This window comes from Leptodactylus fuscus, chromosome 4 (assembly GCF_031893055.1).
Source record: "Leptodactylus fuscus isolate aLepFus1 chromosome 4, aLepFus1.hap2, whole genome shotgun sequence".
NCBI classification, from domain to species: domain Eukaryota; kingdom Metazoa; phylum Chordata; class Amphibia; order Anura; family Leptodactylidae; genus Leptodactylus; species Leptodactylus fuscus.
The window spans coordinates 94,499,925-94,520,022 of record NC_134268.1 but is presented as its reverse complement, the minus strand read 5'-3'; the positions used below and the strand labels follow the sequence as shown (position 1 = coordinate 94,520,022).

General features: G+C 42.5%; 1 protein-coding gene across 1 annotated transcript in view; it reads left to right on the top strand.

Moving 5' to 3' along the window:
• Window positions 1-9,097: 9,097 nt before the first annotated feature.
• Window positions 9,098-20,098, top strand: part of GFOD1 (Gfo/Idh/MocA-like oxidoreductase domain containing 1) — a 40,672-nt gene continuing 29,671 nt past the window's right edge. Inside the window, exon 1 of the mRNA XM_075270847.1 lies at window positions 9,098-9,748. Coding sequence (XP_075126948.1) covers window positions 9,496-9,748 — 253 coding nt within the window. The 5' untranslated portion in view covers window positions 9,098-9,495. The remainder of the gene's footprint in view (window positions 9,749-20,098) is intronic.

Below are 20,098 nucleotides of genomic sequence, written 5' to 3'. Positions count from 1 at the left end.
ATTGATTCTTCTTGTTCCAGACTCTGCTGGAGGGGGTGCGGCCAAGTAGGTTCCTTCTTGCATTTGTGGTGGGACTGCCCTCCGGTTCGAGCCTTCTGGATAGCGGTATTTCACTTCATGTCCACCATAGCCGGTTTTGATATCAGTCCTTCTCCTGGTCTCGCCCTTTGCTTCTTAGACATTGGTAGTTTTCCCTCGGAGATGCAGGTCGTTCTGGGTCAGATCGTGCTCGCAGCTCGGGCCATGATCGCTCGTCAGTGGAAGTCCGCTCTTTGACCGTGGCTGAATTATTCCACCATGTGAACTTGGCATGCACCTTGGAACGTCTGTTGTCCAACAAAAACCATACTTACGCCAAGTTTCGATCCCAGTGGTCCCTTTGGATTTCGTATGTGGAGTCTAATAAGGGAGTTCTTTCTCCTCGGCCTCAGGCTGCTCCCATGGGGACCCCTTGATCACTATCTACCTACTATGTTGTTATCCCAGGTGGCTTTATTTTCTTTTCTTTTTTGGCTGTACCTTGTGTTTCTTTAGTATTGTATTCAGGTATGTGGTTATGTTGTTTATGTTACTGTTTGGTTTTCTCGTTCTCTTCTGTCCCTATTCCGTCTCCCCTATTCTCTCTTTTCACTTTTCCCTTCCTGTACCTCTCTGGTTGTGTTCCCTTCTTCATTCCTTTCATGCCCTCTCGTAGAATTGGTGTCTTTGTAGCGTTTGTATATCTGGTCCTTTGGTCATGTCTGTGTCATCCATGTATTTGGGATGCAGCCCGAAGTTCCAACTTGCATTTTCTGTTCTACTGATTGGACCTATGCCGATTCTTCTTATGTTTGTAATTGTTTTTCTATTGTATTGTAAAAGTTTTCTTCTTTTCAATAAAAATCATATTTAAAATAAAATATATCATCCAGGTGAGGCGTCAATTGTATGCCCAAGTATTTAAGCGGCTTCGTGGACCAGTGAAAGGGGGTCGCCTCTTTCAAGGAAGCAACAGTCTTCTTGGGAAGCGTCACATTCAAAACCTCAGACTTTGCCTTGTAACCTGACAAATCTCCATAAAAAGACAGGAGCTTCATCAAGGCAGGTAGACCCACTGCTGGGTTCGATATTATAAACAGGACATCTTCAGCGTATGCTGTAGACTGCAACAACATGCCATTGGACCGAATACCCTGTATCTCACTATCCTACTTAACTGCCTGTAGTAGGGGCTCAAGGACTAGGACAAATAGGGTTGGGGACAGAGGGCACCCCTGACGAGTACCATTTGAAATAGGGAAGCGATCGGAGAGTACTCCATTGATCTTCAGCATAGCCGAAGGGTGATCGTAGAGGGACAAGATCGCCCTAATGAACCGTTCCGGCAACTCAAAGCGGCGTAAGGCCTCAGTCATAAACTCCCACGATACCCTATCAAAGGCCTTCTCGGCATCTACACCGAGTAAGACCAGGGGAACCTTGCGTTTATGAGCCATGTGAATCAATGGGAGTAGTTTTGCTGTGTTGTGTTTCCCCTCCCTGCCAAACACAAAGCCGGATTGTTCGCCATAAACCAACTGTGGAACGAGTGGCTGCAGGCATTTAGCCAAGATTTTGGCCCAAAGTGTAACATCTAGGTTCAGGAGTGAGATGGGGCGGTAATTGCTACATTGAGTATGGTCGCTCCCATCTTTTGGTATGAGTACAATGTGAGCCTCGCATTCATGTATTTTCTACGCAGCTGATGGTGAAAAGCGAAACATGCTATATTTCCAGAAATACATAATTACAGTGTGCAATATGTTGTATCCAGCTTGTGTCAGAAACTAACACTCAAAAAGCTGTTGTACTGGAACAACCTCGTAGCAGTTTTTGGAGTGTGTGTCTCTGCTGACACAACATGGGCACAACATATTGGGCATTGAGTTGGATCACTATCAGCTCTGCTTTATTTTCTGGAAACTAATATAAAACTTGAGGATTAAAAATAATCTTGCTACGCTCCTTCATAAATCATTTGAGGGGTGTATTTTTCCAAAATGTCATGTGTCATGGGATTGCACTTTACTGGTATTTCAGGGGCTCTGTAACAGTGGTATGATGTCCAAAAATCAAACTGTGATCAACTAACCAAGTATCACCTTTATGTGCCCGCCTGTGTGCCCAAACAGTAATTTCTACCCACATATGACGTTAAGTAGGTTACCATTGGTACAATGGGTTCACTTCTTCGAGAATCCCACTCTACTAGCACAAACCAGTTCTTCTAAATCTATACTCCAAAAGTTATATGTGCCGTGTTCTGTGCCCAAGCAGCATTTTACATTGCACAATAAATAAGGAATTACAAATAACAAATTGGGTGATGCATTTTTTTTCGTTACCACCTTGTAAATGTGTAAATTTTAGGGATAAATTAAATGTATCATTGAAAAAAAATTATTTATGTGTGAATTTAATCCTCCACATTGTTTAAATTCCTGTGCAGCACTTAAATTACTCTAAACAGCAATTTTTATCCCTTTAAGTTTTGAAACTGAAGTGATTTATGGGGGGTTTCTAATATGTAGGTTTTTAAAATATCTTTTAAAACTAAAGTGGTCCCTATGGAATGTGTTTAGGATATTTTGTTGTAAAGTGGGCTTGTAAGCCTTTATCCAAAATAAATTCATGGCAATTACAAGATGATGTCTAATTTGGGTAGCATGACTGTCCAAAAAGCACTTCATATTTTGACAATTGCACATTTTTCCAAATCTCCATTAAATATGTCCTGGGCTCCTATGCGGGTCTTGAGGAGTCAAATTGGCATCATGACACAGAATGATACCAGCATTACTGACGTGATGTTTCACCGGCTCTAAGACTTGAAGATGCTGAAAAAAGGCGCTGGAGTCAGGAGAGGTGAATAACCCTGTTTATTATAATAAATCACCTTCCTGGGGCGTCCGGTCATTATACCCTGGGGTCTGAAGAGATCCTAGAGTATAATAATGGTTCAAAATTTTAGGTTTAGAGGGGCCACTATAGTGTGTGGTGGAACCACTATGGGGCATTATAGTGTATGGAGGGGCCACAATAGGGAATTATTCTATGTGAATGGAACACTATTGGACATTCTACTATGTACACTATGGCACATTTTTCTGAAAGATGAGTAGATTGAGGAGTTAGTGGGCTGCGATTGTGATGGCGGCTGCTGCTGCATCTACAGTTTAATGGCCACCCTGACCCCACTGTCTATAACTTTACATAGGACTGCTGCTTTTACATATAAAGCAGGAAGCCCTGTGCAGCAGAAATGTCTGCTTTACATGGAGTGAGAGGCAGCAGTCCTGTGTAAGTTACAGATTGTTTGACATGGTAACTTACGTAGGACTACTGTCTCTCCCTCCATGTAAAGCAGTGACTACCTTGAATGGAGGCGCTAACTTGTGCTGACCCTGCTTTGACTCTGCTTACTTGCACTGAGCCCGCATATAAAATGGAGCCACTTTTTTAACTTTTTTTTTTTTTGTTTTCAGGTCTCAATCCACTCCTGGTCACATACTTCACCATCTTGAATTAACATGGATTATTTTTACCTCATTTTTAAGATCAGTGGAGAGAATTTATGACTGGTGTTTCCTGTGCCAGTCGTAGCTTCACTCGGGGCCATTATAATCTGTGCACAAATTAAGAGGTTTGGCCTTTCAATAAATCAGGTACATGCCCATGTGCTATAATTGAAATGTAAACCAACGAGGAACTGGGGGAGAATTCATGTAGAACACCATTTTTCTGGGTGTGAGTTATTATAAATATGTCAAGACAAGATGTTCTTATTCCATTCTCCAATAACATTAGTACAAAGTGGTGAGCGAGGTGCAGAACAGGAGATGTTGTATATTTTCGGTGCAAGAAAGGACCTTGTGCCAAAGATGCCTCATGTTATGGATAAGAATGGATAATTTCCTTTCATTGTGTAAAGATTTAGACAACTGGTGCACAAAATCATTTCGTATCACCATAATCTTCATTCATATCAGTTTAAAACGGTTTCATGTTTTTATTTAATGTTTGTAAAACTGGATTAGCATACCTCCCAACTTTTGAAGAGCCGAAAGAGGGACAAAATATGCGGCACGCTGCTGCAAACTTAGCTCCGCCCACTTTTATGCTGACTCCGCCCATTCTCGTTCATTTTTCATGTGCCCCTACACATTATAATCCTCCTATAGTCACCTGTAAATTATATTCCCCCCTCCATCTCTCCCACAGTTTCATATAACCCCTTTATCTGCCCCAGTTTCATGCCCCCCTCCAGCTCTGCCCCCAGTTTCATGTCCCCCCATCTCTGCCCCCAGATTCATGCTCCGCCTTCATCTGCCCCAGTGTCGTGCTGTTCTCCCCCCTTCATCTGCCCCAGTGTCATGTCATCCCCCTTTCATCTGCCCCAATGTGATGCTGTTCTCCCCCCCTATATGCCCCCAGTTTCATAGGCCCTCTACATTATGTTCCCTTCAATGTTTAACACAAATACTTACACTCACCTTCCAACGCTCCCCCGCCGCTCTCTCACTCCAATCACATAGTTGTAGGCCCGATGTGACGTCATCATATCGCGCCTACACACGCCGAAGTAGCAGTAGTAGGTAGGAGCCGAGATGTGACAGCTCCTGCTTTACTTGCATATTTGTTCAACTCATCGACGTCCTCCGGAGGAATTCGTGAATGTCCTGCGGAAATCGGGATGGTTGGGATATGGATTAGTTATTAAATCTATTGAGATCAACATAGACTATAAAATGACAGTGTGTATTTAGCCTTGGAACACTGTTATGAGTTTCATTCTTATATATACTAATAATACGAAAGTAAGCTACAAAATGGCTCTTTCTGGCAACCACTTACATAAACAGGCTTTAGGGTCTGGCTGCTGCCTCAGACCAGCAGTTCTGTAGCCCATGTGGCAAAATCTCAGTAGAAATGAAACTGCAATGTGTGAGCATTTTGCGTATCCTCATGGCTCGAACCACTAGAGGGACTCCTTGAATTAATGTACAATGTTCATCTTTGTTACACATTGAAAAAAAGAAGTTCAAACTGCACAGTGAGCTGGAGGCAAAGTATTTATATTTATGAACAGTTGCCGTATTTTTCAGACCATAAGACGCACTTTCCCCCCCCAAGTTTGGGAGGAAAATGGGGGGGGTGCGTCTTATAGTCTGAATGTGTTTGGAAATATGGGGGGGGGGGGGGGATGAACAAGGCCTGAGCATCACCCCATTCCTTCCACCACCAGCTTCCTGCAGCGGGTATTACTACTGCAAAGCCCCCCCCCCCAAAAAAAAAACTCCTCGGGCTGGTCCACACTGAACCCATACCTTTCAAGTTGCAGCCCGGCTCCTGTGTGGCAAGATCGCAAAAGCAGACCTGTTCCTGTGACAGTCAAGGGCCCTATGAAGGCTATCAGGCCTGTCGCAGGAATATTACTATTGCGGCTGTGCGGTGAACAGCTGGGAGGTAACGCTGCAGTTGGGATTGTGAGGTGCAGACTTGTCACGGTCTCTGGGCACAAGGGCACTGCGCTGATGCTGTCCCATGTTTCCACTACTTGCATACCTCCCAACTTTTGAAGAACCGAAAGAGGGACAAACAGTACTGGGGGCGTCCCCAATGCTGCGAGAAATCCCGAGCGCCGGCCTCTGTCGTCTTCTGGCACGCCTCCCTGTGAAGTCTTCTTCCATTGGCTTCTTCTGGATTTAAAATTCACACATCAATATAAGATGTGTGAGTCCGCATAGCTAAGCATAAATCTTGTATTTGTTGTGAAAAAACAATGCTTTCGGTTCCAGATCAGTTTGTGAGACTTAAACATATTGCATTGTAGTCGCGTTTTCAGGGGCTCGAACATGTGACTTTGTCACGGAGAGGGCGTGATCATGTGCACAGGCTAAAACAATGCGAATCTTATCAGATACAGACATTGAGCACCCTGTCACTTCATGGACTCAATCTAAATTGCGATTTATTTATATTTTAACTGTCGAGCTTGTTGGAATTGTGTTGATGAATAAATATCTATGGTGAGAAGGTGACAGGCAGAGTGCTGGAGTCCAAATATATCAGCCCCAGGTTTCTGACGTGTGGTCCAGGGCGGATCTTGTGTAGGCCTCAGCCCAGGTGTAGATCCTTGGCTTGTTAATGGGCCAGAAAAGGCTGCAGCTCTTGCATTGCAGTGCGGTTCCATAGAGTGAAAGGAGGTGTGTGGTTCTGTCCTGTAACCCTGAGTCCGGTGAGACTATATTGCTCCTGTTTTGTTCATATGGCTGGAAGTAAGACACACATATAAGTAGGTTATCCGTTCTGTTTAGTTAGTGGCTCAGACGAGCATGTTTTTATTTTGTTTTTGTCTGAAGTTAACAATGTATTTTGTTTTGCTCATTTTGTGCCTGAAGTCAAGGTTTATTTATTTTACAGTTTTTTTCTAAATAAATCAGTTTGCTGCATATTTTGTGTCCGTGTCTTGACTGTTCGGGTCTGCGCCACTGCTTCTACCGAGCTAACTTCCCCATGTGTTTTATTAGCCCTTTCTTATTGGTTAGGCTACCAGAATAATTTTGCGCCATTTCTTCATGAAATATAGGCAGTGTATTAACACTTTATTTAAACATTTTCTGTCTTGCTAGCTTTATTCTGGGTGACCTGTATAAAAAGTGAAAAAATTATCTTTTTTTCAGTTGTAGAGTTGGGTGTGCCTCAGCTCTGTCATGCCATGGGGCAGCTAGTAAATATGTAATGGCTGAGTCCTATAGAGACAGTGGTTCTGCTGCCTCCTACATTGAGCGATATTTAGCCTGGAACAGAAAAGACAGTAGTGTTTATTTTTGTGACTAATGTGCTCGCCATGTCCCCTTTTCAGACATGATTAGCATATAAAGTGTCCTGCTGTTTGTGAAGTCATTCCTTTTTTCACGCGTTAACGGGAAGGTAATCAGGTATGTATATAAGTATCACTTCTCCTATACTGTATATATTGACACTGCACAGTATTGCTTCTCTTACACTGTATACATGGACAGTGACAATGCACAGTATTCTCCTATACTGTATATATGGATACCACACAGTATCACTTCTCCTATAATGTATATACGGACACTGCACAGTATCACTTCTCCTATACTATAGATGCATACCTCCCAACCATTCCGGATTCTGCGGGACGGTCTCTAATTCTGGATCCTGTCCCATGGTTGTGGTCGGCAGGAAGTATGTCCCGGGTTCAACTCATATGCGTCAGAAGAGGATGCAGATGAGTTGAATACAATGGTGAAGCAGGAGCTGTCCGCGGACAGCACTTGTTTAACCACTATTCCCCTCCCTAGGCTCCAGCTCGGGGAACTATAGGGGCAATGTTATGACATCACTCACATTGCACCTGCAGCTCCCTGTACACTCCAGGGAAAGAGACAGAGCAGCAAGGAGAGGGGAGTATCAGTGATGTTATTATGTAAACAGTGAGGGGGACATTAGACTGGGGAGAGTTAAAGGAGGACATTAAAGTAGTGGCAGATAAAGGGGACATTAAACTGGTGGCAGATGAAGGGGGGCAATTAAACTGGTGGCAGATGAAGGAAGACTTTAAACTAATGGCAGATGTTGGGGTTAGATTGAGGGGGAACATTAAATTGGTGGAAGAAGGGGGCATTAAGCTGAGGATAGATGGAAGGAGACATTAAACTGGTGATAGATGAAGGGGCAGTTAAACTTGGGGCAGATGAAGGCGGCATTAAGCTGGTAGCAGATGCAAGGGGGACATTAAAGAGGACCTTTCACCACTTGGGATACATGCGGTGTAATACACCGCTAGAAAGCCAACAGTGCGCTGAATTCAGCGCACGATCGGCTTTCCCATTCTGCGCCCCCTGTGAAGAACTATTAGTGTCGGTACCGTAGCTCTTCATAGTCAGAAGGGTGTTTCTAAGAGCTACGGTACCGACACTGATAGCTCTTCACCAGGGGCACAGAACGGGAAAGCCGACAGTGCGCTGAATTCATCGCACTGTTTGTTTTTTAGCGGTGTATTAAACCGCATGTGCCCCAAATGGTGAAAGGTCCTCTTTAAATTGGAGGCAGATGAAGGGGGATTTTAAACTGGGGACAGATGAAGGAGGGACATTAAACTGGGCATAAGTGGAGGAGTGGACATTTATTGGGTTGGGGGTGCAAATGGAGGGTGACATTAAAATAGGGGCAACTGGAGGAGGATATTAAATTGTGGGGGTATCTGGAGGGGGACGTCTGCCTCTGGTTGCACCCAGTTTATTGTCCCCCCTCTATTTGCCCCAGGAGGAGAGGGACTTCATTTTGTGGTGCAATTGGAAGGGAACATTATAATGTGGGGTTATACAATGTAAACACACGGAGTTACGCTCCGCTCATTCTGAACGTAAAACTCGTTCAGAATGAGCGCGTAAAAACCAGATCCCATTGATTTCTATGGGTGTTGGCATACTTGTGCTACCCATTGAAATCAATGGGAGGGTTTTTTCCCCCCTATTGCTTTCAATGTGATACGCGCGTAACTCCGTGTGCAGGCTCATTAGGTGACTGTAGGAGCGTTAGGGCCCATTCACACGGAGTAAACGCGCGTGTATTTTGGCAAAATACACGTTAAAATAAGACTCCCATTGACTTCCATGAAATTTTTTTACACGTGTAAAAAAACACGTCAAAATACACTTGTAAAATGTCATTGAAGTCAATGGGAGTCTTATTTTTACATGTGTATTTTGCCAAAATACACGCGCGTTTACTCCTTATACTGTTTGAGGGTTACAAAGAAAAATGGATGGGCGGAGTCATTGTTGAAGTGGGCGGAGCTAAATTGACCTTGGGGCATAACAATCCACAAATGTTGTCCCTCTTTGTGACCTTTGTAAGTTGGGCACTATGCACACAGCGGCAGGTGACCGCACCACACAGCTCCATGGACCAGGTCAGAGCTCCCGCATCAGCCAGGTTCTGCCAGGGGACATGAATGGTTAACACGTCCCTTCAGCTCTAGCCAATGGCGGCTGCCGCTGTGCAGAGGGGCGTTGCAAGAAAACACACACATTAGGTGACAGCAGCTGCCTCCACCCACTGCCTGTATCACAGCAATGAAGGGGCGACCATGGCAGAAGGCGACTAGATCTGCCCGGTGGTGCCAGCCTAGGCTTGTCTGTGGCACTGCCCTCACACTGTGCTCCGGCCATTTGTTTCCTGCGGCTTCCCCTGGGATCGCATTGTCCTCTGGGGAAAGGCAGGGTGTCTACACGATCCTGGCATGAACTGGACATGGAGGGAAGAGCTTGGCCCCTCCAACCTGAGAGGTGAGGGGGGCATCCAGAAGGCATCCCTGACCCCCAGGGGGTGGACATCTAATGTCTGTGTATCTGTAGATCTGCATGAGAGTGACTGGTGCTTCCTGCTGCACCTGGCCATTGTCTTCTGCTGGAGGCGATTAGCTGTGTGTTCCCCCCATCAGCCATGCTGCCCGGGGTCGGGGTGTTTGGCACCAGCCTAACCTCCAGGGTGATCATTCCATTGCTGAAGGACGAGGGCTTCTCAGTCAAGGCTTTATGGGGCAGGACGCAGGAGGAGGCTGAGGAGCTGGCCAAGGAGATGAATGTGCCCTTCTATACCAACCGCATCGACGACGTCTTACTGCACCAAGATGTGGACCTGGTGTGTATCAACCTGCCCCCTCCTCTGACCAAGCAGATCGCCGTGAAGACCCTGGGTGAGTAGTACCCTGTGCTGGCACCTTCTTACCCTCATAGGCCTTACTACTGGGGCACATATTACTTCTATTAATAATAAAGGGTGATGGCTTCTCTTCAGGGTTATAATGGGTTCATTGATGTAAGGCCAGTATTACACCTGTCAGATATCTGCAGTATATGGGCTTGGGGTAAATGATAGTAGCGGGCACATGTTGAGATGGCACTTGTCACCTGGCAGTGGCTGGAATAGTCTGAGGTTGTCTTCCCTTGATACATGAAGAGCTTATATCCTTTGACAATGCACTTTACAATTTTGGACAGAGGGATGCGGTAGTAATTGGAGTTACATGACAGTCCCCTTTTTCTAATAATAATACATTTTACTTCTGTAGCACCAACATATTCCGCAGCACTTTACAAATTGTAAACCATTATCTGTTTTCTTCCAGGGTCCATCGAGGCCCTTTCCATGTATACTGTAATTGTAGATTACTGCTGATGTAGGTTAGATCTGATACTCTAACTGTAGAGCATTACCTTGGCCACCAGCAAAATACACCCCTGGACCATAAAAACACTGGAAGTGTCGGGCTGGTGAGACCACTCTGTGTGTGCTCTACATAGGGAGCATTTCCATTTGTGTACTATGTTTTTATTGGAGCACTTATTTATTTCTTTATGACATCCATTATTTACTAATAAATGCAACGTTTAACAGTTTGTTGTCATCTGCATCACATTTGACAACTGGTGGCAACTATGTCGCGATACACGGTATATACAAAAAAAAATGTTCACATAAGGCACTTTTTAACTGCAAGCAGTTTTTAAAGTGGATTCTGCCTCAAATTTCTCCTCAAATAATGGCTAATTCTCCTTCCCATTTATTTTGGTGGGTGTCAGTGGTAGACGGTGGATTCCACCTGGAACTCCCATAAAAATGATGGGAGACAAATATGCTTAAAAACACTTTATGCTTTAAAACACTTATGTTTTAAGAAACATAAGCCTGTGTGCTAGGGAAAAATTATTACTGTTGGTTTTATGCATGGCTTATAACTTTTTTCAATGCCAAGGTTACAAGGGAGCCAGGGGCTATAAAAACTGCAGGTGAGCCTTAGTAAAACCGCCCTAATTTGGATGCTTTTTGGTAATGCTACTTATAGATTAAGGCCGGGACCCCACGGGCCGGAAACACCATGATTTGCCAGCGGAGGAAACACCGCGGTAAAACTTGTGGCGTTTTACAGTATTGCAAAGTGGATGGGATTCATGCAAATCCCATGCCCACTTTGCGGAAAAAACCCCAGCACGGACATGTGGACCATCGCAGTTTGGAAAATCGCAGCATGTCAATTATATCTACAGAAACGCCAGCGGCTTTTCCATAGATATAATGGTAACAGAAAGTCTGCGGATGAAATCTCAGTGAACTTTCTCTTCAAAGCGCTGCAGGAAGAACCGCAATGTGGGGCCTTATCCTAAGCCAGGTTGCATACTAACCAACGGCCATGAATAAATGGCACGGGTAACACACAGATGTCATCCGTGTGCCCCCTGTACACCGGCCGTGCTTCCGCTGCCCCTTTCATTCACTGAATAGGAAGCATGGCTGCAAAATCAGAAAGGAATAGAACCTGTTCTATATTTTGTGTCCTGCTTGCTTTCCGTGTAATTCAAAAACCTGGCTATCACACTGACCATTCATATAGTCATTTGCAAGGGGGTTTAATATAGTGCAGAATTTCACTAGAAGCTTTTGTTTCCCATTGAAATGTAGGGCACATTTCTGACATTTCAGTGCAAAAGACCCAAGTTCTCACACCAAGTCCCAAATAGTCTTAATAAATAAGAAAAAAAACTTTGGCTTTATGGCACATGTGCCGGAGGTCTGGCATGAAGCTGTGGTGTACTGACCTTGGCTTCACTGAAGAATTGCACTGGCGCTAGGGAAGTATTAAAGTTTTTGTTTTGTTTTTACTGCGGACCCTGACAGGGTTACAACAATCCTATTTGGGACCCTAAAACAGCAGTCCATAAGGAGCTGTGGGTGGAATAGTCTCCTAGATGATTCCGACAGGTTCCCTTTAAGAGGTTTGAGGACATGTAAGGTACGTCTTATTTACTTATAAATACAAGCGAGTAGTTTCTGGAATGTGTACTTGCCCCTACTCCCTTTTATGGGCCTGCGTGCAGATTATTTTCATAGAAATGGAGAATCTAGAAATTAACATTGGCTCGTGGCTATACACATGGCAGGTAGTGGGTCTGTATGAGATCTTCAATCACCAGAAATTCCAGCTTTTCCACATTGCTTCAAGGTTATTGTGACTTGTGACCCAGCTCAGTTATTCTGTAGGTGAGAGAACTATTTACTTTTACATATGACCTTTCTGTGGCTATTTGTCTTTAGCCAGTCAATCTCTAGAACTATGAACTATATGAATGAAGATTGCTTTGTATTACTTAAAAACGAAAACAAATCTCACCCTTTTCAATATGTCTGCTTGCTTTTGTACACTTTTAGGGTGAGTTCACATGCAGTTTTTTGCAGTAGTATTTTGAGGCTGAATCTGCCTTCAGAAAAACGCCTCCCATTATTTTCCATCAAAGTCAGGAGCAGATTTTTTTCCTCTATCTGATTTTTTTTTATTTTCTTTCCAGTTAGAGGGAAAAACCCATTGAGGCTAAGGCCCCATAAAGCGGGCTGCAGGCTTCTTCTGCAGACTTTCTGCTTCCTTTATACCTATAGGGAAACCGCCAGCGTTTCTGTAGGTATAATTGACATGCTGTGATTTCCAAAACCGCAACAGTGTGTCAACTGCATGTATTTTTCCGCAAATTGGGGATGAGATTCACTAGAATCCCATCCACTTTGCGGTGACTGTAAAATTGTGGGGGTTTTTTTTTGTCTCCTTTCCGCTGGGGGCAAACTGTGGAGATAGGGAACAGGGATAGGGAACCTTTGGCTCTCCAGCTGCTGTGAAACTATAACTCCCATCATGCTCCATTCACTTCCATGGAAGTTCCAAGAACAGCAGAGCAAGTATGCATGCTGGGAGTTGTAGTTTTGCAACAGCTGGAGAGCCGTATGTTCCCTACCCATGGTTTACACCATGTGGGGCCCCAGCCTGAAGTAGGTAAAAAATGCAGTGGTTTTTTTTTTTTTTTTAAGTCTTTTATTATTTTTAAAAGTGGATTTTACAGGTCCAATATAAACATATAGCTTTATTCTGATGCTGAAGCCCTGCCTTGATCAGGTAAAGCTCACCAGGGTTTAGGTTCTGGGACAATGTTTATGTGTAGGTGAAGGCCACGGATAGACCAGCTACTCAGATATTGGCAATGATAAATGTGGAGGCATGCGGGACAGTAATGTTATCTTTTAGGCTGCTGTTAAAAAAATAAAGCGAAGGCTCTTGTAAATGTCTGTTTTAGTGGATGTGCCCCTTTGTCTCCTTTGATCTATTTTACTCAATGTAGTATACATTTTCCATAATGTTTTTTTACTTCCCAGAATCAGAGGAGTCTCATCACACTGTACTCTCTCCTATTCTAAGGATATGCCATCAGTTTTATATCGGTATCATTGAGAGATGAGCAATGCTTCATTTCCCCTGTAGTAGCACTGCAGACAATGACAGGTTACAGCTTGATGTTGGGGAAGTGTCGCCAGTCGAACCCTTTAACCAGATGGTTGCCCCAGGTTCTGGTCTGACTACCCCCAGCCAAAAGCTGATCTCACCAAGGGAAGCGTAGACAACCAGGCATCTCTCCTACAGCAGTCTTTCACATGGATGTCTGATCATGTAATCCATGCTTGTCTTAAGTCCATCACAATGGCTGACTACTGAATGGCGTCTCTCCACTCTGGCTCATAGATGAAGGTCCCTCAGTGGGTTGTGGTTAGAATATACTGAGATCTATTGATGTTATTACACAAAGTCTGTGTGATTCTATCTCATATATCTTCATTTCTGCTAACCTTTAGAAACATTTACATATATACATAATGATAATAGCATCTCCTTATTAGATTTGCTTTTAGAAGCTGTATACCTTCTGTTTAGCGCTCCATATTGGTACACACTGACTTAGTGACTTATGTCCTTTAATTGCTATGTGATGACCCTGGTGTGACCTTGTAGTTATTAGATCTTCACTGCCAGGAGAAGCTAAGAATATCGGAGAAGCTGGGTACAGTATGTGCCGTCCACTGACGCAACCACATGACTATAGAATAGGTATACAATATGAATTAAGTATGGCCCACATGACTTGTTGACCTGTCATACAATATGGGTGTACAGTGTGATCGGATGACTTGTGGGGGAATTGTAGGAGTATATTGTACCCAGTCTCATTTTAACCTCATAGATAATGCAAAAAGACAAGGCATTTGGTGTGGCAGGCTCTCTGTTAAAGGCTCTTTCTGATCTTGGCCACATAATGTTTGAATTCCTTACCAATGTAAGAGTCTGTTCACACAGTGATTTTTCTCCTCAAAATGATCTCCAAAACTTGACTCTATTCTGCCTTTCATTGTTATCAATGAGACAAAAGCGTTGGACAAAAAAGAAGCGTCCTGCTTGATCTTGCCAAGGTTTCCACTGCAGAGTCACCGCTGATACCATGGCACATTGTCTCAGGCTGACTACTCCTTTTGTTTGGGGATTTCTGCACTTGAGCAGTTTTTGGAGAGGATTTTTGAGGCGGTAGACCTATTACCAAAAATTGGCACCACAGTGGTGAAAGTCTACACCTGTTTCTATAATGTGGATTCTATCATTAGAAACCCTTTTTTAACCAAGTACATGTCAGAATAGCCTTAAGAAAGGCTATTCTTCTCTTACCTTTATTATTCTGATCCGCACCGCCGTTCCTGAGAAATATCTTCTTTATTCCTTCTGTAAATGAGTTTTCAGACAGCACTGGGGGCGTCTCCTGTGCCGTCTGAAAACTCTCCAGCGACGCCTCTATCTTTTTCACCTCCTTCTCTTCTTCCACATCACCGTCACATCTTCATCCAATAGCGCCCATATTAACTGCACAAAGAGTAAAGTATCCTATAGTAGTGCATGGAAGCAAAACAAATGAATATTCCCTGAGTGTGCCGTAAAGAATATCTGTATGACTAGCCTGACTTACTTCTATAGGTTTGTTTGCTGTTTAGGGAGCATTCACACTACTGCACTACCGCCGCTATCCTTCCGGGGGTTTCCGTCCTAAACCCCGGGGAAACTGGACAAGGGACAGCTTGCCTGAAGTCAACTTTAAAACCCATTCAATTGAATGGGTTTGTAAAGGTGACCACCGGTGTCTGTATGCAGCCTCTCCACCTGGAAGCCATGTTTTTTTGTACAGACACAAAGTTGTACATGCAGACCTTTATATCCATGCAAAAAAAAACAAAAACAGTTTTCAGGCAGAGAGGCCGCATATGGACTCCGGCAGTCACCTTTAAAAACCCATTCAAATGAATTGGTTTTAAAGCTGACCGCAGGCAAGCCGTTCCCTGTCCAGTGTTCCCAGGGTTTAGGACAGATAGTTTATTGGACCTATTTGGTATCTGTATCAAATAATAAATATAACCACAAAAATCAGCATTTTCAAATAAATAGATAGATTTTATTATAATCATCAAAAGAAAGAAAAAATGAAACACAATAAAAACAATTAAAATCGCATTGATATGAGTGGAGGTCGCACTGCCGCACAATATATAGTAATCACACACGTTTATAGATAATCAAATACAACAGCAGTGTTTAGATGATAAGAAGTACACAACTGTATGCATCAAATACATATATGTAGATACCTTCAGTACCAGAGGTTGTGGTGTGAATTGAGGTTGTCTCAAATTAAATAGATTAGGTATCCAAGGGGTTAATACATGGTTGGAGTGTATTTCAAATACTCAAACTATAGTCCTTAGTAAGGTAATATAATATCAATCCAAAGTAGCTGGAACCTTCAAACATACTCCTTAATAGGCAGGTATGATATAAATACAGGGTCCCCCAAACCACCAAAATGTCATTATTAGTAAATAGATGTAGTAGGACTATAAGAGGTGGATATATTGCATCAAGTTACCACCTATAAACACCTCAAAATGGACTCATTTCTGTGTGAGATAAAGTACCTATAAAAGTGACACCATATACACAAATAATACAACAAACAATTGTACATCCATGTACTTACCAATGCGACCTCGACTCACAGCCCTGACCCTGCTTCATTTTAGGATAGATAGCCCTGGGCGGACAGCAGCTGTAGTGTGAACACCCTTTAGATGAAAACTTATTAGTGTGGATATGCTCTTAGTGACGTGCCAATACTATCATTAGAATTCCCTCTTTTAACTAAGTCCAGATAGAATTCCAGCATGATATCATGTGACATGTAGGCATTGCTGGATGGCTGTTTATTGGGCACAGTTGGCAACTCTACTTCAGTTTTGTTAGGGTACGTATATCATGGGACATCTTGGACAGTTACCATGTAATAAAATAAGTATTTGTCAGATCATTGGCTCTTTTTGTTTCAGTTGTTATATTACTTACACATCTGATTGATATTTTTATATTTGTGTGCGTGTATATGTATATTGTGTGTGTGTGTGTGTGTGTGTATATGTGTGTGTGTGTATATATACCACACACCTGAGACTACTATCTGTTAAACGTACATTAAAAATTAACTAATGATTTAAAACACTTCATTTTAATGTTCTCCATGGACCGGTGATCCAGTACTTTCTTTTGACAAAAAAAAAAATTGAAAAATCTATGTTGGACATAGTTCACTTTGTCTTATTGATTCTTGTAAATGAAATAAGGATAGTGCTATGAGCCCCTGAGCTCTTCTGCCTATTAGTAGAGCTGATAGATGATGTGTAGCCAAATGTTTTTTTTGCCAGACATTTGCATGGAGGCTTCTGTTTGTTACTTGTCTACATATTGATGGACGGTCCTTAGGATAGGTCATCAAGATGAGAACAGTATGGGTCAGACACCTGGCACCCTACCAAATCAGCCATATATCTCTACAAGCTAAGAGTGCTGGAGATGTATAAAAAAAACAAAAAACTTGAGTCTTCAATAGATGATACCTTTTTTTAAATGGTTAACTGTGTGAAAATAGAAAAGAACACCCCCCTTCACTCATTATGATTCTATCTTGTTTTTCTGATGTATCTATGAATGAATCTTTCCTAACAGCAAGGAGTGAACTGGAAATTAGCTACAAGGAAGACACTTAGTTGTAGGAACTTTAGGGCTGAGGCCCCAGGTTGCGGAATTGCAGATTTTGTTGCGTTTTTTGAGCCAAAGCTTAGAAAGGCTACAAAAAGAATGGGAAATCTATAGGATGTGCTTATACTTCTACTTATTGCTCAATCCATGCCTGGTTTTGGCTTAAAAAATGCAGGAAAATCTGCAACAAAAGTGCTGCGTTTCTGCAATGTGGGGCCTTTTCAGTCACAAAGCAGCCACATTTTGGTTCAGAATCGTATATACTATGAAAATAGAGTAATTTGTCTTAAAAGTTAGTGTTTATTTGATGGTCAACTGACTCAATGACTTCAAAGTGCCCAGGTCCTGCTGCTGCCAATAAGCCTAAATCATCACCCCTTAACCACTATGCTGAATTTTTTTGCCAGACGTGGCTTTCTGCACAATGGCACAAACCTCCACTTTTGAGCTATTTTTTTTTTTTAAAGGACAACATAATGAAGAAGAGGACCAGAAATTATGGAGGATCACCACGCTCAACCAAATGTCAAAATAGGAAATCTTTATTTATGTTAGAAGAGACACTACGCGTTTTGGGCACACCGCCCTTTTTCAAGTTTATAGGCTACATCATAAAACCAGAATACAAAATACAAATTTCGAACGCATCATAGCAAAATTACCCAATATACAGATCTCATGTGGGTGCACAATTGTCCATTAAGTCCAATGGACAAGTATATACAAGCATTCATGAATCTGGTGCATACATAGAAAAAAATGGATCTATTATTATCGCACTTCCATTTTTTTCTGTGTATGCACCAGATTCATGAATGCTTGTATATACTTGTCCGTTGGACTTAATGGACAATTGTGCACCCACATGAGATCTGTATAATGGGTAATTTTGCTGTGATGCATTCGATATTTGTATTTTGTATTCTGTTTTTATGATGTAGCCTATACACTTGAAAAAGAGCGGTGTGCCCAAAACGCATCGTGTCTCTTCAAACATAAGTAAAGATTTCCTATTTTGACGTTTGGCTGAGCGCTGTTGTCCTCTATAATTTCTGGTCCTCTTCGACATTCACCGACACCAAGGGTGGCACGGATCCCGCAGCCTCAACTCCTGGGGAAGAGCCCCCCTATAAAGTGGTTCACAGGCCTGCTGAGTGGTTGTATTCACAACCACCAAAGGTGAGAAGCTTTCATACCTTGTCCTTTATGTAACCAGACGGTACTTCACCATATGCAGCTCGGTGCTGTTCTTTGTTTTTACTAACATAATAAAGAACACGGAGTCCTATAAGTGGCGATATGGAGCCCCAAGCCATGATCTCAATGTTGAGTCCTGTCTGGGATTACACAGAGAGAGAAGGATTTGAGCAAGCCTACATTCACAGAAGATCTGTGGGTAGTTCTCCAAGTTGTTTGGAACCTCCCTGCCAAGCTCCTTCACAAGTCATCATAAAAGGATGCTGTTTTGAAGGCAAAGAGTGGTCACGCAAAAAATTGATTTCATTTAATTTACATTTCTTTTCATGTGGTTTAGCATTTTTCTAATTGGCAAAAATAAATTAACACTTCTATTTTTTATAGCATTCTTACTTTTTAGCATCCACACACACACCTACCTATAACTTTAGCTCAGCGCTGTATGTTCATTTGTCATAGATATTAAGTTTTTCGGATCAAATATGGTGTAAACCTAGAATAAACTGAGTGGACTGAAATGTAATGGGCAGCATCTGACCAAGGTGGGCATCCTTAGCAAGCTGCCATCATGTTCTTGTGTCCTATTGTTTTATCTTGAATACATGTCACTTGGGTCAATAGTTATGTCTGAATTTAGGATAAGCCATAAAAATGAGGACAGCCTCGGGATTCCTAATTTCTTAACCACACGGTATTAAAGGACAGTGCTGTGTCATTTACAATGGGCACCAGTCCAATAAAAATGTGTGCCACTGCTGAATGCTGCGTGCTGCCCTAGTTCTCAAGCTACATTGCAGTCTTCTAGAGCATTTCCTTGGATATAACTTTATTCTATAAGAACGACCTACTTATTTTCTTCTACACAGCATGATGTTTGGTGGAAAGGACAATGGAGAAATGGATTTTAACATAGAATAACTTAATGACTTGATTCTTTACAGTAGAATCCTATTTGCATGCTCAGTCATAACTTCAGCAGCTTCACTCAATAATACACATACAAAACAATAAATGACTTAGTCTTTTTATTGACACGTTCCTTAGCCCTGCTGGGGACATATACTATTCCATGCAATGGCAATGAAAACTAGAAGGAGGTCTGACATAAATGTGCCATAATGCATTAGAAATTCGCCAAGATTGTGTTGTATAATTCTCTTAGCTAGCTAAAATGACAGCCTAAAGAGATGCCATATTTATCATCCAGCACTGCCCACAGTGATACATCCGACAAATTTTCAGGCTGCTTGTCTACATTTACACTGTCTATTCTACTGTAAATCTTGGCCATTGAACCCTCAGTAAATCTCTATTATATAAAGAGTAACTGGTTGCTCCCAGTTGCTCGGTAAATCACTGCCAAGCTATCTCTACTGTAATTCCAATAGAAATGAATGGGAGTTATGGAAATGGTGTAGCATTTACCTACGCTGTTTCCACAACTGTGAAGCTATAGAAACTTTGCAGCTCAGCTGTACTTCGCTGTTCCCTGGCTCCCATTTACCTCTGTGGAAGTTATGGAGCACTGCTTGGCTGATCCTGTAATTCCTGCCCCATTGACTTAGGAACTGAGCAGTAATTTGCTGAAATGGAAATAACCCTTTAAAGGGAGTCTACCAATTCCCCCCAAGTATTATCAACTGCTGCCGCTGCATTGCAGAGCACATTGCAGTGATAAACATACCTTGTCCCCGCTCTTGCAAGCTAAGTAGGACAGAGGATAACAGTGGGAGGATGAATTCATTGAAAGGGGTTATGCAAGCAGCAGATGGTAAAAAAGTGTTAACAAAAAGTGTTAAACTAGAATGTTTTATTTGTTAGATCTTTCAGAGAAACCTCCTTGACTTAAAGAGGACCTTTCACGTTCTCGGACACATGTGGTTTTATATACCGCTAGAAAGCGACAGT